At 34.8% G+C, this 24009-nt stretch overlaps 1 protein-coding gene across 3 annotated transcripts in view; it reads right to left on the bottom strand.

The window, feature by feature from the left end:
* Positions 1-379: 379 nt before the first annotated feature.
* LOC114651134 (probable ubiquitin carboxyl-terminal hydrolase FAF-X) overlaps positions 380-24009 on the bottom strand; it is a 420397-nt gene continuing 396767 nt past the window's right edge. For 2 of the 3 annotated variants that reach the window (XM_051926098.1, XM_051926097.1), the window contains exons 44-46: positions 13531-13587; positions 8658-8753; positions 380-3240 (exon numbers count right to left, since the gene is read on the bottom strand). In XM_051926098.1, the coding sequence (XP_051782058.1) occupies positions 3106-3240; positions 8658-8753; positions 13531-13587 (288 nt within the window). In that variant the 3' untranslated portion in view covers positions 380-3105. The remainder of the gene's footprint in view (positions 3241-8657; positions 8754-13530; positions 13588-24009) is intronic. The other variant, XM_051926099.1, reaches the window with a different exon arrangement.

Raw genomic sequence — 24009 nt, forward strand, 5'->3', positions numbered from 1 at the left:
GGAAGATGAGGTGTGGCAACAATAGGAGCACCATGGGTGTCTTACAGTAAGTCATAAAGAATGACCGGAAAAATCTTTGGAAAACCTATCAAACAGAAAGATGGGGTTGTAACTTAACATAATAATCACAACACAGTTGAGATCAAATAAATATCTGAAGGGAAGTGGAGAACTTTTGACCCATGGCGACACCTGAGCTCTTCTATAGCATCTTCTCTTATTTTCCTACAGCAGGCCTGACTGGCATTTAACCAAAAATAAAGTCGCTACTATGTTAAAATTGCATTGAGATATACTTAACACTGCATTTCAACACATGAATGCATGTTTAATACCTCAAATATAAACTTCATTTAAATAAAAATATAGGACACTAAAATTCAAAATAATAATCTTTAATTACCTTTTTATCGCATTCTGCAAACTGTGGGTGAAGTTAACAAAAGTTAAGGAGTTGGGTTTATACAAAAATACTGAGAAAAAAACTGAACAAAAATATCAGTTTTACAGTTTTAGGCTCAAATTTATTTTGCAACAAGGAAATGACCACATATATGTTATTTAAAATATTACATTAAATGGACTGCTTTGCACCTTAGTCTGCAATAAAATTCCCTGATTGTTTCCAGCTGGATACCTTGTACACGTCAACAAGCCTTCTAAATAACAGACCGTACATCAGGGACTCACAAACTGTCATTTCCAGTGTTGCCATAACGGGAAGACAGAGGAAGGAGCACGTACTGCACATCATATGTAAAATACTCTAGAATTTAAAAAAAGAAAAACAAAACAGTGTGCTAGGCTTGTACAGTGCTCTAAGGCCATTCAGGGAGTTTTATTTCTCATGCGTCTTTCACAAATGCCGATGGGGGATGAGAAGGCAGTCAAGTGATTGAAGTACATTGCAAAATAATTTCCATCCAACGTTTTTTTTTTTTTTTTTTTTTTTTTAACATTTAAAAATTCCCTGGAGGAAAAAATTTAAAATAAAAACGTTTTTGAGTTAAATGGTGTTGGAAGTTTGAAAGAGGGAAGCAGGGTTTTTTTTGGTTTGTTTTTTATTTCTTCCAGAGAGATCACTCAAAGCGAAGCAAACACCTGGTGTTTGTAGCTTAAGTTTTGCACTTGACAAGGCTTGCTTGCGAATCTGATGCAACACTCCAGCTGTAAGCGCCGTGATGTGGGGTATTCTTCAGGCATTGACATCTCAAGGACGGCAAAGCATTTTCACAGGTCATCTGGTGTGCTCTCAACTTCAAACACCACACTGGAGTGAGTTAATTATACATTTCTTCTGCCATTGATTAATCCTCTTCAGTTTATAGATGTAAGGCCTCCTTTCCTTTGCAATTTAGCCAGTTTCTGTTGCACCACACATTAGCAAGATAACAAATAAAATTCAAGACAGTTAAAGTGTCAATATTCCATTTTCTTTATTCTTGCTAAGGGGCGCAATGCTTTTAGAATATTTCTGTGCACAAAAAACCTCACAAAGTGAAAGTTCACATCGTGACTGTACTTCCAGAATTCAACGTCACACCATGGCCAAAACAAAATTTGGCAAAACTGGACGCAGGAGTCTGTATATTTAATTCCTCTTTAAAAATAACACAAGGACAAAAATGTTCCTCTTAAATCAAATTCTATTTTTGTGAAATTCAGCAAAATAATTTCTATAAAATAAAACAGCAAAATATTTAAATATTATATGGTGGGCTGTTTCTTCTGTAGGGATATTTGGTATTTTAGACAACTTCCAAAAAATACACACATTCAAGTTACCAATTAAATACAGTATTTACTGATGTTTGTCTTTAAATCCCAAAGAAATTTTCTTGCTTAGCAACTGAGACACCTCTAGAAATAGCAATTTGACTAACCAGCAGTTACTTTATATAATACAACCCTGCTTTATAATGTTTTTGTTTGGATGAAGAGTTCTAAGACAAAGCCTGCTTTCAAGTAGGATTGTATATTAGAAAGAAAATTGAAGCAAGTTGCCCCGCTTGAAGAGGTCCTCACAATTTGTACAAGTCTGCTGACTTCAGCCTTCACTGAACTGCAGTAGAAGTGTTAGAAGTTTATCTAAAAATAAGCTCTACCAATGAAACAAAAACAAGCACACCAAATACAGTCTATTATGCTCCATCCTGGCATAGCAAATTGTTGCATATATTTAAGTCTTTAAAATTCCTATTACTGAAAACTATGTGTTTATTATCCCACTGACAGACTGTCAAATATTAACTCTGAGGAATACATGTGCAACTGAAAAGCCACTTCTTTGTAAATTTTGTTGCCAATTACAGCCATCATGGTGAACAAGTAAAGGCTCATAGCAGGGCAGCCGTCAACGGAGGACCACTGCTGCTCGTGTGTTATCATCTCCTCTCTTTCGAAGGCTACACTAACGTGGTGTGAAGCCATGCTAAATGTTACAGCATATTTACTAGAGCTTCAGAATGATTCAACTAATACCAGAATGAGAAAGGCAATGAGAGTCTAGAACAATGTTACATCACCACTTTCCACATCAACCAATTATTATAAGGTTATACCAGTCAATTAATAGCCCATAGTAAAATTAAGACTGGCAGCCGAGTGAATGCATTATAATTAACGTGGTTGACATGGATGGGCTCCTCCTAGTCTTCCCCCCACCCTCACCCCATTTAAAATGAACTGGCTAACCCTGCCACAAGGCAAACATTCCTCATTCCTCAGGTGATAAGCAACGTTTTTTTGTTGTTTCGTTTTCTTATTTCAAGAAGTCTGTTAGTCTCCGACAGCAAAAGACAGTCTTGCTGAGGAAATTTAACAGTCAAACATAAACATACTATATACACCTTTGCCATTTACATAATAGCATCAGGCCAGCTTTTATTACAACACTATACACTTTCCACTGCAGGTGAGTTATATTTGACAGAAATATTCTGCAGGGCAGACAGTGAATAGACTCTCCACTCCAGGATTAACAGAAAAAAAAGTTTTACTCTGAAGGAGAACCTCCTGGAGGACTGTTGAACAACTGTAAGGCCTGGTCATGCACTTGATTCAAGTGTCTTGTTGGAACAAATATGAAGACAACAGGTAGGAGTTTTATTCTTTTGTTTGAGATGGGGCAACTTCTTCACTGCCTTCCCAATTTTCTTGTGCTCGTTGGCCTGTCCGTGGAGGGTTGTTCATATGCTGTGCTGCTGGACCTGTGTATGGCTGACTGTGAGTATGATTATTCTGCATAAAGGAAAGAAGAAAACCATATTATAATAATATGCTGTTGCAGATACTAAGAAAAAGTTTTTTGGAAAAAAAAAATCAGTTCATCTGTTTACTTGTAAAAAGGTATACAACTAGTACATCTAATAATAAAAAAAAATCACATTAAGGAATGACACAATGCCTTTTTCGTTTTTACTTGTAAAATTCAATGGAGTGAGATATGCTAATGTAACCCCTACATGGTATTAGTTAATTTAGAGATTTTAAGATTGCTTTCAAATGTTAAAGGATCAAGTCAGTGTGAAAGGGTAACACTGGTATTTGTTGAAATTACATTTCTGTATATGGAAATGTGCATGCAAAGCATGAAACAGGCAATTCACAAGAGAAACATGAGCAATGCAAAAAGAATAAAGCAATAAACAATATACTTGGATAAAATTTAACAAATTTAAAAAGATTTGACCATGATGGTGGTATTTTTTGATGGGAGTTGTGGTTGCTGACTTAAAGCTGATCCCTTTCAGCAGTGCTTTCTAAAATGATACTGAAGTGAAGCTTGAAGTCCTCCTTTCCATTACAAATATTAATCAATTCTAGACTTGGACTGGTAATATGGGATTTCCTTAATAGAATACTCAGTATTCTCTTCATATAACAGCACACTACTTTGAAACAGTCAAGACCAGTTTCTTAAATCTGACTTGCCACAAATATAAAGCATCAGTGAATTTGTGCTTGGATGTTACATGTACAGGATGTGGGAAACAGGTAAGAGACTCGATCACTCACCAACTGCTCTGCTGAGAACATCAGCAAGGAAAGCAAGAATGGATGGAAAGAGGAAGGGAAAGGAGGAAGGAGGGGAGGAAATGAAGTCAGCAGTTTAATCACAAAATGGTATAATATAATTTAGGAAAAGGGTGGAAAGAGAGTAAAGGACAATGCTGCTTCACTGCATGTTTGCTATTTTTATCATTTCCGAGTTTAAGTAAAGGGATTTAGGAGGCAGTGTGGATTAGTACAACTGTATACATATAAGAAATTATGATGCATTATATTAGAACATATTTATGAACAGGGTAATGCTAATTTACATCCAATAGATTGATAAATGTAATGAAGTCCAATATTTTGACTTATAGTAAACAATGGTGGTTTGTACTGTTGATTAGTTCTAGAGATCAGTGTGTTGACCAAAAGCAGCTTTTTTGTGCATTATACTATTTTGTCCTCAAATGGTTTCCATATATACTAATTACACAGAATACATTAGTATCACTACATAAAATACACAAGACATTGGAAGGTTAATGGAAATACCAAGGTTTTTGTGACAAAAATGGGTCAAGATGTGTTTGTGACATTAATATACAAAGTATTTCATATAGACCTACGTTTAAGTTATAACAAAAAAAAGGCAACCGTGCATACCTTTTGAAAGAACAGGTTCTGAGGCCAAATGGGAAAATGTATTACGGTTAATTAAAACTAAACAGGGACTTCATCTAAATCATTAAAAACACATTACCTGAAAAAGGCAACTAAAAAAAGAAGAAATTAAGAAGAGCTTGCCTATTAATAAATAGCAATGATGGACCCAATGACCATTTATTTATTTAAGTCATAGGCTTTTCTAATTGTTCCTTAGGCTGTGAATTAGTTCTAATTTGAGCTTAAAAACATGTAGTTGTGAGAAAATAGTAAATACTTTGTATCACATTTTAGGAGCCATAAATAAATTAATCCAGAAAAGTCCAATCTATATCCAAGACATAATAATAGATAAGGTTTTCATTAAACAAATAATGCACACACTAACATATGTTTGTTGAAAATATTGCTTATATACACAAGAAAAAAGTATGTAAATAAACTTTTTAATAACTTTCATCAAACAATTCCTTTAACTACTGGCTTATACAGCATAGTGTTTAGAGGCTATCTTGGCTCATTCCACTGTACAGAATTGTTTTACATAATTTTAATTTCTGGTTAAAGAAGTTTGACAGGAGCCCGAGTACTGTGCACAATGTTCAGATCAGTTTTTGGAAATCATTGTATCCTTAATTATATCCTAAGCTGTCCAGGACACAAAGCAAACCAGCAACATTTAGCTCTCTACACCTTGCTTCACAGCCGAGATGAGGTTACACAGTAGTGTTATTTTACACAAAAATAACACTATGTATCTTAACCAAAAAAAAAAAAATTTAAATCATGCCAAATCTATTCAGAGGTTTACTCTAAGAGTTTTGTAAAATATTCAGGTGATTCATTTTTTTTTAGTACAGTGTCTTCACTCTTGCTCTACAGCAACTTTCTTTTCCTAAAAACATGAAAACAGATGATATGAAATGGAAGGAATTCCTGGAGATCTTCAGCAATATAAGGTTTTTTGTCTCCTCCTTAAAATTTTAATCCATGTGAATATGAATCTAATTGATTGGTACATCTGACTCCAATTACAATCTTTCGTATACATGCATATATATATATATATATATATATATATATATATATATATATATACATACATACACACACACACACACATATACACATACACGCGCGCATGCACACACACACAAAGGAAAAAGTTTGGGAACCCCTCTTAATTCTTTGGATTTTTGTTTGTCATTGGCTGAGCTTTCAAAGTAGCAACTTCCTTTTAATATATGACATGCCTTATGGAAACAGTAGTATTTCAGCAGTGACATTAAGTCTATTGGATTAACAGAAAATATGCAGTATGTATCATAACAAAATTAGGTGCATAAATTTGGGCACCCCAACAGAGATATTACATCAATACCTAGTTGAGCCTCCTTTTGCAAATATAACAGCCTCTAGATGCCTCCTATAGCCTTTGATGAGTGTCTGGATTCTGGATGGAGGTATTTTTGACCATTCTTCCATACAAAATCTCTCCAGTTCAGTTACATTTGATGGCTGCCGAGCACGGACAACCTGCTTCAAATCATCCCATAGATTTTCGATGATGTTCAAGTCAGGGGACTGTGACGGCCATTCCAGAACATTGTACTTCTCCCTTTGCATGAATGCCTTTGTAGATTTCAATCTGTGTTTTGGTTCATTGTCTTGTTGGAATATCTAACCTCTGCGTAACTTCAACTTTGTGACTGATGCTTGAACATTATCCTGAAGAATTTGTTGACATTGGGTTGAATTCATCCGACCCTCGACTTTAACAAGGTCCCCAGTCCCTGAACTAGCCACACAGCATGATGGAACGTCCACCAAATTTGACAGTAGGTAGCAGGTGTTTTTCTTGGAATGCGGTGTTCTTCTTCCGCCATGCAAAGCGCTTTTTGTTATGACCAAATAACTCAATTTTTGTCTCATCAGTCAAAATCACTTTGTTCCAAAATGAATCTGGCTTGTCTAAATGAGTATTTGCATACAATAAGCGACTCTGTTTGTAGCGTGAGTGCAGAAAGGGCTTCTTTCTTATCACCCTGCCATACAGATGTTCTTTGTGCAAATTGCACTGAACTGTAGAATTATGTACAGATACGTCATCTGTAGCAAGATGTTCTTGCAGGTCTTTGGAGGTGATCTGTGGGTTGTCTGTAACCATTCTCACAATCTTATGCATATGCTGCTCCTGTATTTTTCTTGGCCTGCCAGACCTGGTTTAACAGCAACTGTGCCTGTGGCCTTCCATTTCCTGATCACATTCCTTACAGTTGAAACTGACAGTTTAAACCTCAGATAGCTTTTTGTAGCCTTCCCCTAAACCATGATACTGAACAATCTTTGTTTTCAGATCTTTTGAGAGTTGCTTTGAGGATCCCATGCTGTCACTCTTCAGAGGAGAGTCAAAGGGAAGCACAACTTGCAATTGACCACCTTAAATAACTTTTCTCATGATTGGACACACTTGTCTATGAAGTTCAAGGCTTAACAAGCTAATCCAACCAATTTGGTGTTGCAAGTAATCAGTGTTGAGCAGTTACATGCATTCAAATCAGCAAAATTACAAGGGGACCCAAATTTTTGCACAGCCAGTTTTTCACATTTGATTTAATTTCATACAACTAAATACTGCTTCACTAAAAATCTTTGTTCGGAAAACACCCCAGTACTCAGATGTTCCTAGGAAATGAAAGACAAACCACTGTTATCTTTTTTGTTTAAAGTAGAGTAAATTATTATGCAGGCTGAGAGGGGTTCCCAAACGTTTTCATATGACTGTGTGTATATATATATATATATATATATATATATTCAATCCTTGAACTGGAACACAAACCTGACATTAAAAAAAATTTCTTTCCCATCACTACAAACTACATGGGGTAAGAAACACCATAAAAAGTATTCCTTTAAGAAATAAGCAAGTATACTGTCTCCATAAGGTACCGTATTGTGGAAGCACTAACTTGACTACTCAGTTGAGAAACAATCACCACAATAGGCCTTAAACAGGTGAATGATTACAATAGCTGTCTCATGATTTAGTAGGACAATAATCCTAAAGAAATGGCCAATGCGTTACTGTAGTCCCCCAAAACAAAAAAAGGCTAATGCCTTACAATGGCCCTGTAACACATCTGATCTTAACCCAAATAAAAATCTGTAGTACTCTTTGAAAATGGTGCATTTCTGACTAACCCGCAAAACCTAGAGCTTATCTCTGTTGAATAATTGACCACAATCAATCCTGAGAAAGTGTTCTAGCTAGTCTGGTATAATACATACCTACCCAAAAAAACTTAAAAACTGTCACAGGTTATTAAATACTTACGTACAAATGCCGCATAATGAATTTTTTTCCTAACATGTTACATTAAAACAACAGTGTAAAATTTCTTATTCAATAAAGTAAGAGAGCTGGTCATGGAGGTTGTGTACGTATAAAAAAAAGTCACTTACAAGTACCTCTTTTAAAAATAGCAACAATACTTAAAATGGTATATCAGGGGTAAATTACAAATTTTTTTTGATTAATTCTACAGTATGTAGTAAACAGCTGTGACTAATATCATTACATTTTGGGATCTATACCCCTCAAGGGGACAACTAAATATCACCTTAAACCATCAGGGAAAACGAAATTTAGATACTGGTCAGAAAAAACACTTACTGTATATTTTAATATTAACATAAAGAAGTAAATCACTTACCAATGTTTAAGAAACAATTAAACACTAATTAATTTACTTCATTATGTACAATGCCCTTCCTCATAAAAATGCTTTTCTTTTTGAGATAATATGAATTTCCTACAATTAACAGATGGGTGAAGCATAAGCTTATTTTAAAGAAAACTGGAACACACCTATTTAAACCGCACAAGCTACTTTACTTACTACAGTATGTGACTTCTTCTCAAATCAACCAAGCAGGTTTAGAATTACTACAAGCATTGTTAATTGTGGACTGCTTCTGCAAATCAATCAAGATACCTGTTGATACTGAGTGCTGGGGGAGTGTGGGTAAAGAGAGGCATCTTCTGGTGGGGAAGAATCATGGTCATCAGGTGCTTCCTGGTCATCAGGTTCCTAAAACAGAACAAATAATCTCACTCAAACCATCAGCAGATTGCTGGTATAAGAAAAACAATGCCTTAAGCAAAATGGAGAATGTTTAATACTAAGACATCAAAAAATTCACTTTTTATATCTTTGCATTTTTGTTAGTTTCACAAACAGACATGCATATTAGGAACACACACACGCACGCACACATAAGAAATGAGCATATGCCCTTTATTAAGTGCTTTTCAATTAAATAATAATGAAGTATGCAAAGTTAGTTTTAAGATAAAAACTTAAATACTGATTCATCTAGTAAACAATCAGTCAAACAGTAGTAACTACAAAAGATAAAATAAAAAGATTCCTGTGCTTTACATTTTTTGTTGCACTTTTACATAAATGAGTGCACATCTTACTGAGGTAAGTTGTCAGGAATTAAATTTTTGAGTAAGACAAAAAGTGTCCAAAATAAAAGTGATAATCTGTTATGTTCAATGTACTGCATGTAATAAACTAAGCATTACACAAAATTACACAGATAAAACATGTAAAATGACCAAAATGTACTTAGTATAACAACCCTTAACAGACAGTTTATCAGGTAAAGAAAAATAATTTCATGAGGGCAAACTTTCAGAATACTTTGCATTTTACCAACAACTTGCAGCAACAGTGTATTAACTAGTAAGTTGCCAAAATTGGTCAGTAATCTACATCTATATCTGAACATGCTGTAGTCAACACAGGGTGCATTTAATGGAACTGCCTTTTTAGTAAATAGTATCTGGTAGTGGTTATAATGTTTGAAATGCTGGAAAACCCAGAAGTGACCTGATAGCTATAGCATACCAACTTAACTAACTTATTCTTTAACTGGTACAGTTTTGAATATTCAACAAACTGGATTTCAGTGTAAAGTAGGGGATGTGCATTACATTATAAAATAATTCTCACAGATAGCCCATGGCTGATTTTAAAGAAATGCTAAATATTTGCCTTTTCCCCAGTTCCTTAGTGAACATTTGCTGTTCATTTCAAGAGTCCAGGATAGACACATTTGACCCATCTTATTTTGCCATTTCCTGTTTGTTGATTTCTGTTAAATAATTTAGTGACTTGGGCTCACAGTTCTCCTCTAAAATCATGGAAAGGAGGATAAACTTTAAAATCAGAGTTCCAAAGACAGGATATACATCTGAAAACAATGCTCACATAGTTTTGTACTTATTAATATAAGTGAAGAGTAAAAAGTTCCAGAAGAAATTCCTCAATCCAGTTACCTTAGTGACATAAGCAGTTTGGGAATACAACAGCTTTCACAGAAACAAATGCAACAACAAATAATGAAACAGTATGATCCTACTGGAGTACATGATTATTCAAATAGCGACATTTGCTTTTTCCACAGAGAACTTTTAAAATGTCTATTAGAATATCACAATGTAGATACCCACTTAAAAGGTAAAAACAGGGTGAAAAAGAAAGAACAATATAAGCATACACACACTGGCAAAGCTTAAACTACAATGTTAAAATGATCTGCATTTTCATTTAACTTTACTCGAGTGGCCTGCACAATCTCCATATCTCAACCTATTAAAGCATCTTCGAAATGTGACAGAATGTAAGGTGTACAGCACGAGTGGCTACAAAATCTTAAGAAGTATATGATGGTAGAAAGTCAGAATATAAAAAAATCAAAATTATATTTCTACCTTGATGAATGCCTTAAAAATTCAGACTGTTCTGGGAGCAAAAGGAAGTCTCACCTAGCACTATACAAAGCTCTACCTAATACAGTGTTCATAGAGTGGATATCACACATTTTTAAAAATATGCTAAAACATGTATGTCACCGAGTAGTGATGATGATTAATCATTAATCATTTTGTAATCATTTTAGTTAGCCAATAAAAGGTGTCATTTTGGTTGGCTTTTCTCTACATTCATAATGGCTAACACAGTACAACACCCTAGTACTAAAAGAAAAGCTTTTTAAAAGGTGAGATTTCATGGCAGAAATACAATATGTGACACAATCACTCTGCAGCAATTTAACACCACATTTAGCAGGCTAAGGCTGAGTATAAATGAGAACACTAAACCTAATGATGCAAGTACTAACAACATTCTCATTATTTATGGCTATCTAATAATGTTCTTCAAGGTAAAATACCATTTTTTTCTGTTCTTGATTTCTGAACTAAAATATTCTTACATTATAAACACGGCTTTCCCACAGGCATTTGGACAGACACCATCAAACTACAAAAAAAAAAAAAAAAATCTGTACCCAGAATTCAACTGTAATTTGATTCACTTGCTAAAAGGTTCGTTTAAGATTGAAGATAGGACAGGACATTTGTAAGGGATCATGAAAATTACAACTGGGTTAAGTGCTAAGAAAATGGTTAAATCCATTAAGAAGCTTCAGGAATTCTGCTGTCAGCTGACGTTGGCATCTGCCTATTGAGCAAAAGAGGAGATGGGATGTAGATTTTGCAGGTGCTGCTGGAGCCTTTGTGTGAAGTTTTAAGAACATCTTTAACCCTGGTAGTTCTAAATAGATAACTTAGAATTAAACCCTATATGAGACATAAACAAGACATCAACTGTTAGGAGGCAAGTTCGAACAATCAATGAAAATGACTCATTAAAGGGGAAGGTGGGAGGCTAAAGACTGACACAGAGGGAAAAAAAAAGAACATGACTTATTTGGTATTTGGAAAATGTCAACGCCACTTTATCATTTAGACACTGAAAACCTTATAAGACATGTCTTTTTTGTTCTAAATTTTTGTGGTCCCACTGTGGTTTCAATAAATCTGCTACTTTTGGTAATGTAAGCCTTCTTGGTGGTACAAAAAAGATGTAGATAAACTGCTTTTATGAATGTGCACAATACTAAACTGCCTGTTTCTCAGTAGAGTAGAGGATATAGATGGATGTATACCTAATCCTGAAGAAAATGAATGTCATGATGGCATTTTAACTGAGCCTACACTGGTTCTACAGTGCTATTAGGCATAGGTATTGACCTGGGCATAAACAAATAAAACAATTTCCACATCAAAAGGAAATGATTTACAACAGCTGGTGCATAATGAAGGACAACTTTTTTTTTTTTTATTATAAGAATGTTTCACCATTGTTTATGCCTTCCATATCAAGTACATGAGTTCCAAAATTGTTCAACAAAACGGAAATAATAAGAACTGGAAAATAGTCAAACAATTTTAAAGCCATAAAAGGCAAAATAATTAGGCTAGATGACCAATTAACTATTGTTATATATCAAAACACACAATTCTGACATAGACTGTGCTTCACATGGACTCAAAATATTAAAACTGACATTAAAACAAAACAAACTGAACTCCCTATAAATTTATTTTGATGTTTTATAAACCTGCTCATAATAGCTAAATAAGAACTAATTATAACGAATAATTTAAATTCTCTTTTAAAAGTTCAACAAACATGAAGAAATTTTGTACATGAATTCAAGAATACATTAGACTCTGGGCTCAATCTAGGTTCAAATTATGTTTTACATTCTGGAAAAAATGTATTCCTTTATAATGCAAAAAATTCCATTAAAATTAATATTTCAAACTACTGTATTTCCTCCCACAATCGAAAGACATGCAGGTTAGGTGGACCGGCGACACCAAATTTGACCTAGCGTGTGATCACCTTGTGATAAACTGTCATCCTGTCTAGGGTGTGTTCCTTCTTTCTGCCTAATGTTTGCTGGGATTGGCTCCAGCCTCACACAACCCTGCTCAAGTTTAGGCAGGCTTTGAAAATGGTATGGTATGATAAAACTACATTCAGAAATATTACTCTGCATATAAACCAAAATACCTTGTTAACAGAATCTGATTTTAAACTATTACTGTTATAATTTTTAGGATGCAATTATTGGGTTTTTCAGTTTCAAATATTTACCATTCAATCCTGAAACTCTAAATATTTAACAGTCCATATTTATAAACAAACATTTTTTGTTTTGAGGTTATGATCTTCTTTTGTCAGTTCACAATTACATGTTTTACATTAAAAATGTATCATTCTCTGCTTAACAGTGCACACAATGTTAATATTTATGGAAATGCAAACACTGAAATGTAGCCAAGGCTCAGAGTTTTCCATTTTTTCCTTTGTATGTACAAGAAATTGTGACCACACAGTTGTTCTGAATTAAAAACAAAATAGCAAGTATTTTTCAATAATATTACTCCACTGTTTCTAGAAAAATCCAACTTTATTTTTGTAATTACACAATGAAACACAGCAGGTTCATAATTCATAGAACCACTGCCTGGAAACTAAATCTGGCTACAGGAATTAAACAGCTGCTGGTGTCAAACTTTGCTGTAGTTGTTACTGATCTTATTTCAAATGCTACTATTAAAAAAAGTAGACAGTCTGAAATTTTGGGTGTCATCGTATGAATGCCACTTGGGATTTACAGAGCGACATTATGGTAATATAATAGATAAATTAAAATTGTTATAAGGACAAGAGTAGATACATCAGATTATTAAGTGTAGCTACAATTTAAATCTTGTGACGTCAGTGACTTTTTTTTTCTCCAAAGAGTCACTGAATCTTCTTTTTTTTAATTTTTTTTTTAATTTAAGGCCTTGCTCATATAGTCCTTGAGATTTTTGCAACAGCTGTACAAACAATATAGGAATCACTAAACAGTTTGCTTCCCTTAGGAATAAATATGAAAACTTAAAGCCTTGTCACCTGAAAACAAGCAGTCTTTCTTAACACTTTTTTGTGTACATACATGTGATTTCCAAAGAAGATCACTTAACATGTTACAACTGAAGTTCCCAAAAAGAACCTTGCAAAAAAGAAAAGCCAAAAGCACACATTTCACAAAGCCAAGAAATTAACTTATAAAATACTATATACTTGAAATATTTTTGTAAATATATCACTGAAATGTATTTTGTAGTATCTAAAGTTTATTACAATAGTGTAAACAAAGTTTCAAAATGCAAGCAATTTTGTTTAAACAAACCAATGTAAATAAACTCACAGAAAAAATGTAGATTCTAATATGCAACAAATGCTTAAGAGGTAACTACACCTTTAAATTTTTGTATATAACTGCAACACACAAACAAAAATAACATTTGGCAAGGTACATCCAAGAATGGAATGTAAGAGAGAGGTGATCAACCTGGATTAAGTGCCACTACCTCCAAAAACTACAATAAACTATGAAGTGTATCCTGTATCAGTAAATGAGGCACCACATTTTTTATAGTTTGTTACTTTAAACTTAAAAGTGTAATATTTAAAGTCAGTCTTTAAGATGCAATTCCCATGATCCAAGGTTCTTTTCAATTCAGAATCCCAATGTTATATACTAATTTACCCCCACTATATCCTTTAATTATTTGAAAAATTATGCTAAAATATGTAAGGACACTGTTCCATTTAATAAAAAAGGTAAGTGAATAAAAATAAATCTAGAATTCTTAGAATTAAGACAGACTCTAAAGGCAGACTAAATCTGTATAGCACATTGCAAAGAAAAATGAGCATACAGTATCTAGTCAAAACTAGTAATAAAAAATCTAAACTAAGTTATAGAAGGGAGGTATTTCTAAAGCTCAATTAGCACTAGTTTGAAAATTAGTTATATTAGGCAAACTGCACATACTGCTTCTTTAAAAAATAGCATTTCTTTACATTATCATACATTTCTTTAGAAATGAAACATCTAGGAAATGATGAATACAAACATCTTTAAATAATAGTGACCTAAATTATTCCCATTAATGACTAACTACTAGTAATCATAATACATGTAAGATTCTTAATCAAACTGTATTCTAACAAAATTAGAAAATTAAAATCACAAACATTCAGAAGCTGGTGCAAGGAGCCGACAATGCAGTATTTGCAGGTGCTCGTCACCATGTAGCAGTGTGTGCAGTTGCACTGTTATGATGTAAAATTGCAAAATCATTCACAGTTGGTGCAAAGAGCACTTGTGATGTCTGAAGACTCAAGTATTTATCTGGATGCTGAAAGAAACATACTTAAGCCCAAAATCAAACTGGGTTGCAATTCGAAGGGTGTGCAAAGCCAAGGGGATGTGTAAAGTTCGTGTTCATAGATATCTTAAAGCTATGAGCTAGTACATTTTACTGGGAATTTTTCATTTCATTTCTTCAAATGTATTATTATGTATAATTATTCCTTGAAGATCATGTATAGCTAGCCAAGAAAAAATATTTGATGATCTTGGCATCATTCAATTATTAATAAAATATTCTACTTTAAAAAGTTTATTTTAGAAGTGAACAAAAATGGACTTTATGGATAATTACTATCAGCAAGTGTTTTATAATTAGACTGAATTCGCCTGCTATTTTTGCTTTCAAGTGTTATTTTAAAAAGGTAAAAATATTGTTTAAATTACCCAATTTTTGTGGCGCCACAACTAAAAAGATTTGTTGCATGACTGGTTAATGACTATTAAATGGGCTAGTCTATCAATCATTGAAACACACAAGTTACACTGGCTTGGAATTAAAATGCATCCTGATAAATCTCCCGGAATGTAGTCAACGCTTGCCAAATTTCTCTCACAGTAGTGTAAGTGAACCTGTTGATATCATGAAAGGCAGTGAAAACATAACCTAGGCACCAAAAGACCAAGCATTACATCTGCATATGGTGAGCAATAGTTTGTATCACTGATAATGGTTTATGAAAGGGTTAATTTAGAAACCTTATATGTTGCCTAATGTTAGCTAAATCTTGTGTTAATGATCAAAGTCGGTAACTTTTATTAGAGGTTCACAAGTGTGGTCAGTTTTATGTTGACTGAACCAATATATTGCTTACTGTTTATGCTTTGACATTTCTCTCTATTATAAAAGAAAATCTTGAGACGAAACTATTGCCAAGAGATTTTTTCCAGTCCTGCCCTCCTCTCAACCATTTATAGTTAACGGCCCATGCCCACGGTCCTCTCACTCGTGTGAATGCTTTTGTCAGACACGGATCCTGCGCTCTCACCACTTACACATTTTTATGTTTAACTCACTTTAAGTTCCAATAAAAGAAGACGTATTATGTTCAAATCTTATTTAAGAATTTAATCCCGAAAGGTTGTCAATAGAACAGATGAGTAAACGGGCAATCCTAACACAGAGAAATTATGAAGTCAAACGAATTAATGTGAAAACTGTCGATCGGTTACACGGCAAATTAGTTAAACGCGTATCAACAGACTATGCTGAAACAGTTGGTGGGGATTGTGTGGAAGATGAAAACATCAACTTACAATATCCCGTAAGATTATCTACAACCGTTAACACCGCTCGGTCTTCCATCGGCCGAATTACTGTTGAAAGAAGGATATATCGTAATGTTATTGCGTAATTTATGTATGAGTGATGGGCTATGCAATAGGACAAGATGAGTTGTATTCAAAGTTGGTTGAACAATTCTGACATGTAAAATTTTAACAGGTGACAAGGAAGGTAATGTAGTACAATTTCTGTGGATAACATTAGACTCCAATGGAGATATCTTCATATACCATTCCTATTAAAACATTTACAGTTTTCCGTTAGAATAGCTGTTGCTATGACAATTAACAAATTCACTGGGACAAACATTCGAAAAAGTTGTTTATTTATTAGAGAGAAACCATATTCACTCACGGGCAGTTATACGTTGTGTTGTCACGATGTAACTCCAAACACGCAATCAAAATTCAAAGCAATATTGACGAAAAGTTAATTCCAAATAGTTTTTACTGAAGTTTTACAGTAAAAGTGTAAGTTTAAAAAGTATTTGTGTGTTAATTACAAAGCCAAATTGAACGAAAACGTGTAATGCAACAAATATCTCTAACGCAACATGAAACAATTTTCTTTCAATTTATTAAGTTTTACTATTTTTTGCAATGGTTAATTACTTGCTGTAATGTAAAATCATTAGGTCTATTATGCATATGTAACAATTCCCATGAAAATAACAATTTGTTTAAATTGTACATCCACTTCCTCATATGTGAGTGGTACAGCTGTGGAATGGCTAGAGCGAAGCGACCGGGGGCAGAGCCCCCCCTAGTTAAATAAATAAAAAAAAAAAATCTGAACCTACACAACACTTAATTTTAACTTTTTCTGCTTTCTATGAGACTAAATAGTCAATTTCACTATTCTGATATGGTAAATGTCCTCATCTGTTTACAAAAATAACCCTAGACTGCAACACTATCTACTGCATCCAGGGTTGCCAGATTTCCAAAATCACAGTTCGGGAAAGATACCATTTCGAGCAACCAAAACAAAAAAAAAAAAAAAAAAATCATTTTAATTAAATTATAGATATATAAACATGTATAATCTAAACATAAGTGTATGTAAATAAGTGTATATATATATATATATATATATATATATAGAAGAAAACATTACCTAACTTATTTATTTTTCTTTCAAAATTTAGGTACAGGGTTGTTTAACTTGTAACATGTTTTATGTTTCATATTCTATGACATGATATATGGAATAGAATGCAGATATGCAGGTACGACCTACCTAGATTATACGGCACAAGTACAGTGGAACCTCGGTTCACGACCATAATTCGTTCCAAAACTCTGGTCGTAAACCGATTTGGTCATGAACTGAAGCAATTTCCCCCTTAGGATTGTATGTAAGTACAATTAATCCGTTCCAGACCATACGAACTGTATGTAAATATATAATTTTTAAAGATTTTTAAGCACAAATAATTAATTACACCATAGAAAGCACATCGCAATAGTAAACTAAATGTAAAAACACTGATTAACACTGAGAAAACCTTGAACAACAGAGAAAACTAACATTGAGTTTGCGCTATTGCCTTACGACCCGATCGCTGTGAACAGTTTTTTTAAATGAGTTTTAAGCACAGGGGAAAAAAAACGGAACATTTGAACAAATCCGAACTTTATTTAAAAACCAACCACAAGCAACCAAGAAAGTAACATTGCAGGAGTTCACGCTAATAGCCTTACAACCCGATTGCTGTAAACATTTTTTTAAATGAGTTTTAAGCACAGGGAAAAAAATGAACATTTGAAAAATCTGTAATTTAATAAACCACCAAGAAAAGTAACATTGCAACAAATCAAGCTACGAATCACTCACAGTAGACACTTTTTTAAAATGCTTTTTAAGCACAGGGAAAAAAATGAACATTTGAAAAAAGAGAAAAGTAACATTGCAACAATTCATGCTACGAATCGAAAAATGAACATTTGAAAAATCCGTAATACAAAAACTAACCATAAACCACCAAGAAAACTAACCTTGCATGAGTTGAGTTCTGGCATGAAGTGAGGAGGAACTGGGTGGAGAACAATCCGGTCTCGCTGCAATTGAAGACTTGTTGCGAGATGTAGCCTTCGTCCTCCACTAATTTTGTGAAACTTTTCACAAATTCTTTCGCAGCTTCAGCGTCGGAACTAGCAGCCTCTCCATGCCTTACCACACTATGAATGCCACTTCTCTTGCAAAACTTTTCAAACCATCCTCTACTGGCTTTAAATTCCTCACTTTCGCCACTCGTAGAAGGATAGTTTTGCAGCAAATCGCCATAAATCTTCCTGGCTTTCTCGCATAACATCGCCTCGCTTACACTATCCCCTGCAAGTTGCTTCTCGTTCAGCCACACTAGCAACAGTTTTTCCACCTCTTCCAGCACTTGAGGCCTCTGCCTGGTTAACGCTGTAACTCCTTTTGCAACATCACCTGCTTTAATAGATTCTTTCTGCTTTAGAATAGTCAAAATCATAGATTTTGACTTCTTGTACTCGGCGGCAAGATCAGTAACACGAACGCCACGCTCATACTTTTCGATAATTTCTTTCTTTACTTCGATTTCAATTTTCTGCAAAACTTTCGTCTCACCACTCTTCACTTGCTTAGAAGCCATGGTTAACTGCGAAAGCACACAAAATACTGTAGAGCACAAAGAGTTCACAGGTAAAGCACGCATGTCTGACTGAGAACAATGAACAGGGAGAGGCTGAACACGTGCTTAAATACAGTAATCGGCGCATACGAACCAGAAGGGAAATTAAATAGAGCACAAAGAGTTCACAGCAAAAGCACGCACGCACAAGCATGCACGTCTGACCGAGAACAATGCAACACGTGCGGAAATCATCGGCGCGCACAAACCGAAAGGGAAGCTGGCTTGTTTGTATACCGAGTGTGTGGTCGTGAACCAAGGCAAATGATTGGCGAACTTTTTGGTCGTAAACAGATTTGTACGTGTACCGAGGTTCCACTGTAAATTTAGACTTATGAGAGTAAAAATTATTTTCAGCCATCACAACAAACATTTTACAAATATATATAGACATACACACTCTATATGAAACAAAAATTTATTCAAACCAGTGAGTTCAACTCTAGAATCCAAGGTAGCTGGTAAATCATTCTAGCATCACCAATAGCAAGCTTATCTCTCTATATAGATATCCAGCCTCCGTTCCAGTCGGTCTACCTCTTGCCATGTGTTTGAGCATATCTTACCTCCGCTTAGCTAGTGATATCTGTTTGTTCAACAGACATTATCATCTATAGATTGTTAAGGAGTAACATTTGACGTTTTTTAAGAGACAGATCAGAGCTATGTGTGTTTTAGAGGGTATCTGGTGAGTGCCAGAGGTATCACGGCCACATGCTTTTTCCCTCCACGTGGGGGACACTCTCTGTCAGAGCTGAACACAATCAGATACAGTGGCAACTTTTGACACTGGAGTGAATCTAACTTCTGCTTCGCCAGAATTACATTTTCTTTTTTAATTGATTTTTAAAGTTTGTACTTTTTCACTACTATGTGGGTGCAGCTGTGGGGAACAGCTAGTATGTGTGTGTGTGTGTGTGTGTTTTCAATTCAAAACTTCAATGCAGGAAGTATTACAATTATTCAGCTTTTTGACTTGTGCACAAATGCCCAAGAATTTGGGGGTGGGGGTGGGATTATGGGGAATTATAAAACTTCCTAGCAATTCCATTTTGGTCATTGTTAAAATACTCCCCTTGACATACATTTGTCCCAGCACTTCTTCGATTCCTAGAATCATTTCCTGTATTCATCTTTTGTTAATGTGACTTAGAGCCTCATACAAGTTTTCCCTGGATTTCTTCCATGATACCAAATCATCTTCCCTTCAGTCTCAATTTTAACTTTGGGAACAAAAAAGTCACAGGGAGTGGGATCTTGCAAATCCAGGGGTGCAAAGCAACAATCATACTGTTTTTGGTCAAAAACTCTTTGACTGACAAAATAGTGTGTGCAAGTGTTCTGTCATGGTGTAGCAGTATGGGTAGGTGCATTGTTATGATACAAAAGGCAGTTTTGCATGCCCTAATGCTCCGGATGTTATTTTCGTGTTGCTTTCCCACAGACGTCTCGGCAGTACAGTGTAATGTTGCTAATTAACAGTCTGTTCACAGTGAAATTCTTTATTAAACGTCTTTCTAAGTCAAAACAACACGATCATCACCTTGATGTTCGATTGTCCTGATGTGTTTTTTTCCAGCTTAAAGAAAAAAGAAAACAGTTTGAGGGGGGTTAGGGGGAGGGGGGGTTTGTGGCATGCTGAAGTTATACACTCAATCGTAGAATAAATTTCAGAAACATGCACTTGAACAAATCGGGATGATGCCACACAGTGGACTGACTAACAGAACTGTAGGTATACAAAACCTAGGTGCACTGTCAATACCTACACCAGAGTACCTTGCTTTTGAATGATTACGGGAATTTTTTAATCTTCCCTCATTCTATAAACATTGTTTTTATAAATATATACATCTAGTTTATTAATGATTCATAAAGCAAATGGCATTTTCTGGTGGTAGGAAATATTTACTTAAAATATTGTTGCATGCTAAAAAAATAACCATGGAGAACCGCATTGAAAAACAATCATAATTAACCTGTATTATAATGAATAACAACATTTATCATACTACTTGCCATATACACAAGCAGTGTAAAATGAATTAAAATACCTTTAGCTTAATATAGGAAAATACATACTTTACTGCCATAACTAGACTGTGTGTAACAATAATAAAACAAGCCATTCTATTGTCTAAACCTTTCTTAACATGCAAACCAGGCTATGCTATTATAACTTATTCCATAACATAAAAAAGGGTTTCGCAAAAATTAACAGCTAAACACACATTAAGCATGTTTAAAAAGCCTTTAAAGTCTGAAGAAAATGTCCTCAAAATACAAAAAGCCTGCAAGGCTTCTGAGATGTGTTCAAGTCTGCTGTTCAGATTATCATCATAATTATAGGAAAATCCCTTATTATACACTTCTGCTTGATTTATTTCAAGATGCAGAGTGAATGTACAAATTCTCAGCACTCTTACTGATGTTGCACAAAATTTTGTTGATGTAAAGGCTGAAACCATGACAAATCATAATAGACCATTTACACCTTGAAGAAGATCTTCCAAACAACAAAGAAAGATCAAATAAATAAAGTTTAATACATTGGCTGCATTAAGATTCACATCATATACAATGGGACTGTAATTATAATAAGAATTAAACATTCACATTCTAAATTGTGTAATATAGCCACTGGCTTTAAAAGTAAAAGCTCTTGTAGCTTGTTACAGATGATCTTAAAAAAAAAAAAAAAAAGTTTTTTTCTTTTACAATTTTAATTGTCATTCTGAATCCTGTCGTGTATACTGACGTCATCTAATATGTTTTCTCTGTGAGTAGGGCAGCAGGGCCAAGAATTTACACTGTGTTCAGAAGGAATGGCCAACCAAAAAAAAAAAAAAAATGCTATAGCTTGGTAATCCCCCAGAAAACATCATCAAACCTAGCTTAGTATATCAGGATAAAGCGTTGCTACCACCACTTCATACTAAGGTTCATTTAATAATGCAGTTTGAAAAAAAGATCAACCAAAAAATGGAAGCTGTTTTATGTAATTATGATGAAAGTTTTCTAGGTATGTCTAGCTAAAGGCAACATTGGAAGAGGACATTTTTATTGGACCCACTATTAGAAAACTGATTTCTGGGGTATAACCTAATAATGCAATAAACAATCTGAAACAAGAAGACTGGTATCATTCAATGAAGTAATTTCTAAGTTTTGGGGTAACAAAGATCCAAATCATAAAGAAACTGTGAAAAATATGTTACATATAAGGATCTGAATTACAACATCAGTGTTAAAGTACACCTTTTGGATTGCCATTTGACACATTCCCTTGAAAATCTTGGAGAAGCAAGTGAAGAGCTGGGCGAAAGATTATATCAGATTATCAAGAATATGGAAAGAAGGTACCAGATATGTTGGGATGTCAGTATGATGGAGGACTACTGTTGGATGATACATAGGGAGGCACAAGAAAAAAAGTGTACTACTGATGGGCCTCCAATCAAAGTTTTGCGTCAAAAAAATAAGAAGTGAGAAAAACTAGGGAATTTATAATAAGCAAATCAATGAAAATGCATTGTTATTGTCTATACACATATGTTTAAAAATACTATATTGACTACATAATTTCATGTTAATTTGACTTAGAATATTGTATAGATGTGTATACAATACACAAATGTATATAAACTGTTCAGTATAAAATGTTAAATTTTAATTTAATTTCTTTTCGATTTTGTACTTAAATGAGATGTGACAGAGACATTCAAATTTTTTGTTTTGTTTTTTTATTGTGTTCATGGATGCAAATAAAAATAACTACATACAAAATTAATTTTCTTTACGAATTTTGCAATATTTACATGATGTAGATATTAATAACTCGGGTCTTTAAGCAAAAATATGTTAAAATGTGACCACAGCTGCTGATTAACAGTCGATTTTTGTACTAAGTTCTACCTTTTAAGTCTGCAATTTCCTTCTGGGAAAACAACGGTATATATGATTATATATTATATTCAAAAGAACTTTAAATTAAGAAGTCACAAACATTAGCACAGTTAAATTAGTTTCTGCTTATTACAGAATTAAAATGTTTCCTTAACAAGGTTTTCTACTGTAATCCATATTACTAAACGAGAATGGTAAACCGGATATGGACGCAGGGACCTGCCCGTGGACGCAAAAGACATAGTGCGCAAGTGCCACACAAAGCCCCCCTCCAACTAACAGAAATCGCAGGAGACATGGTATACAGGCGCCACACAAAGCCCCCCTCCACTAACAGAAATAAGAAATGAGGCAACGAGCCAATAGCACACAAAAAAAAAAAAGGAGTCAGACGCAGGTGCCACACAAAGCCCATAGCACACAAAAAAGAGGAGTCAGACCCACGCCCCAGAGTGAAACGGGACAGACTTCGGAGTACACACACTAACACAAATAAGAAATGAGACACAAAGCCCCCCTCCACTAACAGAAATAAGAAATGAGGCAACGCACCCATAGCACACAAAAAAGAGGATTCAGACGCAGGCGCCACACAAAGCCCACAGCACACAAAAAAGAGGAGTCAGACCCATGCCCCAGAGTGAAACGGGACAGACTACGGAGTACACACACTAACATAAATAAGAAATGAGGCAACGCGCCCATAGCACACAAAAAAGAGGAGTCAGACCCACGCCCCCGAGTGAAACGGGACAGACTACGGAGTCCACAAAGGGTCACCCATCAAGCCCGAGATTACCGCTCAAAAACGAAAGAGCAACCGCAAGCAAACACCCGACATCATACAGAAACCCCACAAATACGGACAAAACAACATATTTGAATCACATTATCCCCGCCCCACAATGAAACGGGACATACTACGGAGTCCACAAAGGTTCACAAATCAAGCCCGAAATGGTACGGAAAAAGAGGAGTCACCCCCCCGCACCAGAGTAAAACGGGACAGACTACGGAGTCCACAAAGGGTCACACATCAACCCCAAGACATTACGGAAAGCGAATTGTGGTACGGAAAACGGCAGATACTACGATAGGAGTATTTGCCTACAACGCGCATCTGAAATCAACATACACACTACACAGCATAATCCACGCACTTCTAAAAAACCGCACGGGGACACCCGACGTCATACATAAACAACAAGAAACCGGACTACACTACATATTGGAATCACATTACAGTGATGCAATATTAACAGGACAACCATAGATAACACAGGCGTAACACCTGATGGGTAATAATAAGAAAAAACGAACGCTCCGTATTAAACATACGTCATCTGAACACATACAAACTATA

Source organism: Erpetoichthys calabaricus, chromosome 4 (assembly GCF_900747795.2).
Source record: "Erpetoichthys calabaricus chromosome 4, fErpCal1.3, whole genome shotgun sequence".
Lineage (NCBI taxonomy): Eukaryota > Metazoa > Chordata > Cladistia > Polypteriformes > Polypteridae > Erpetoichthys > Erpetoichthys calabaricus.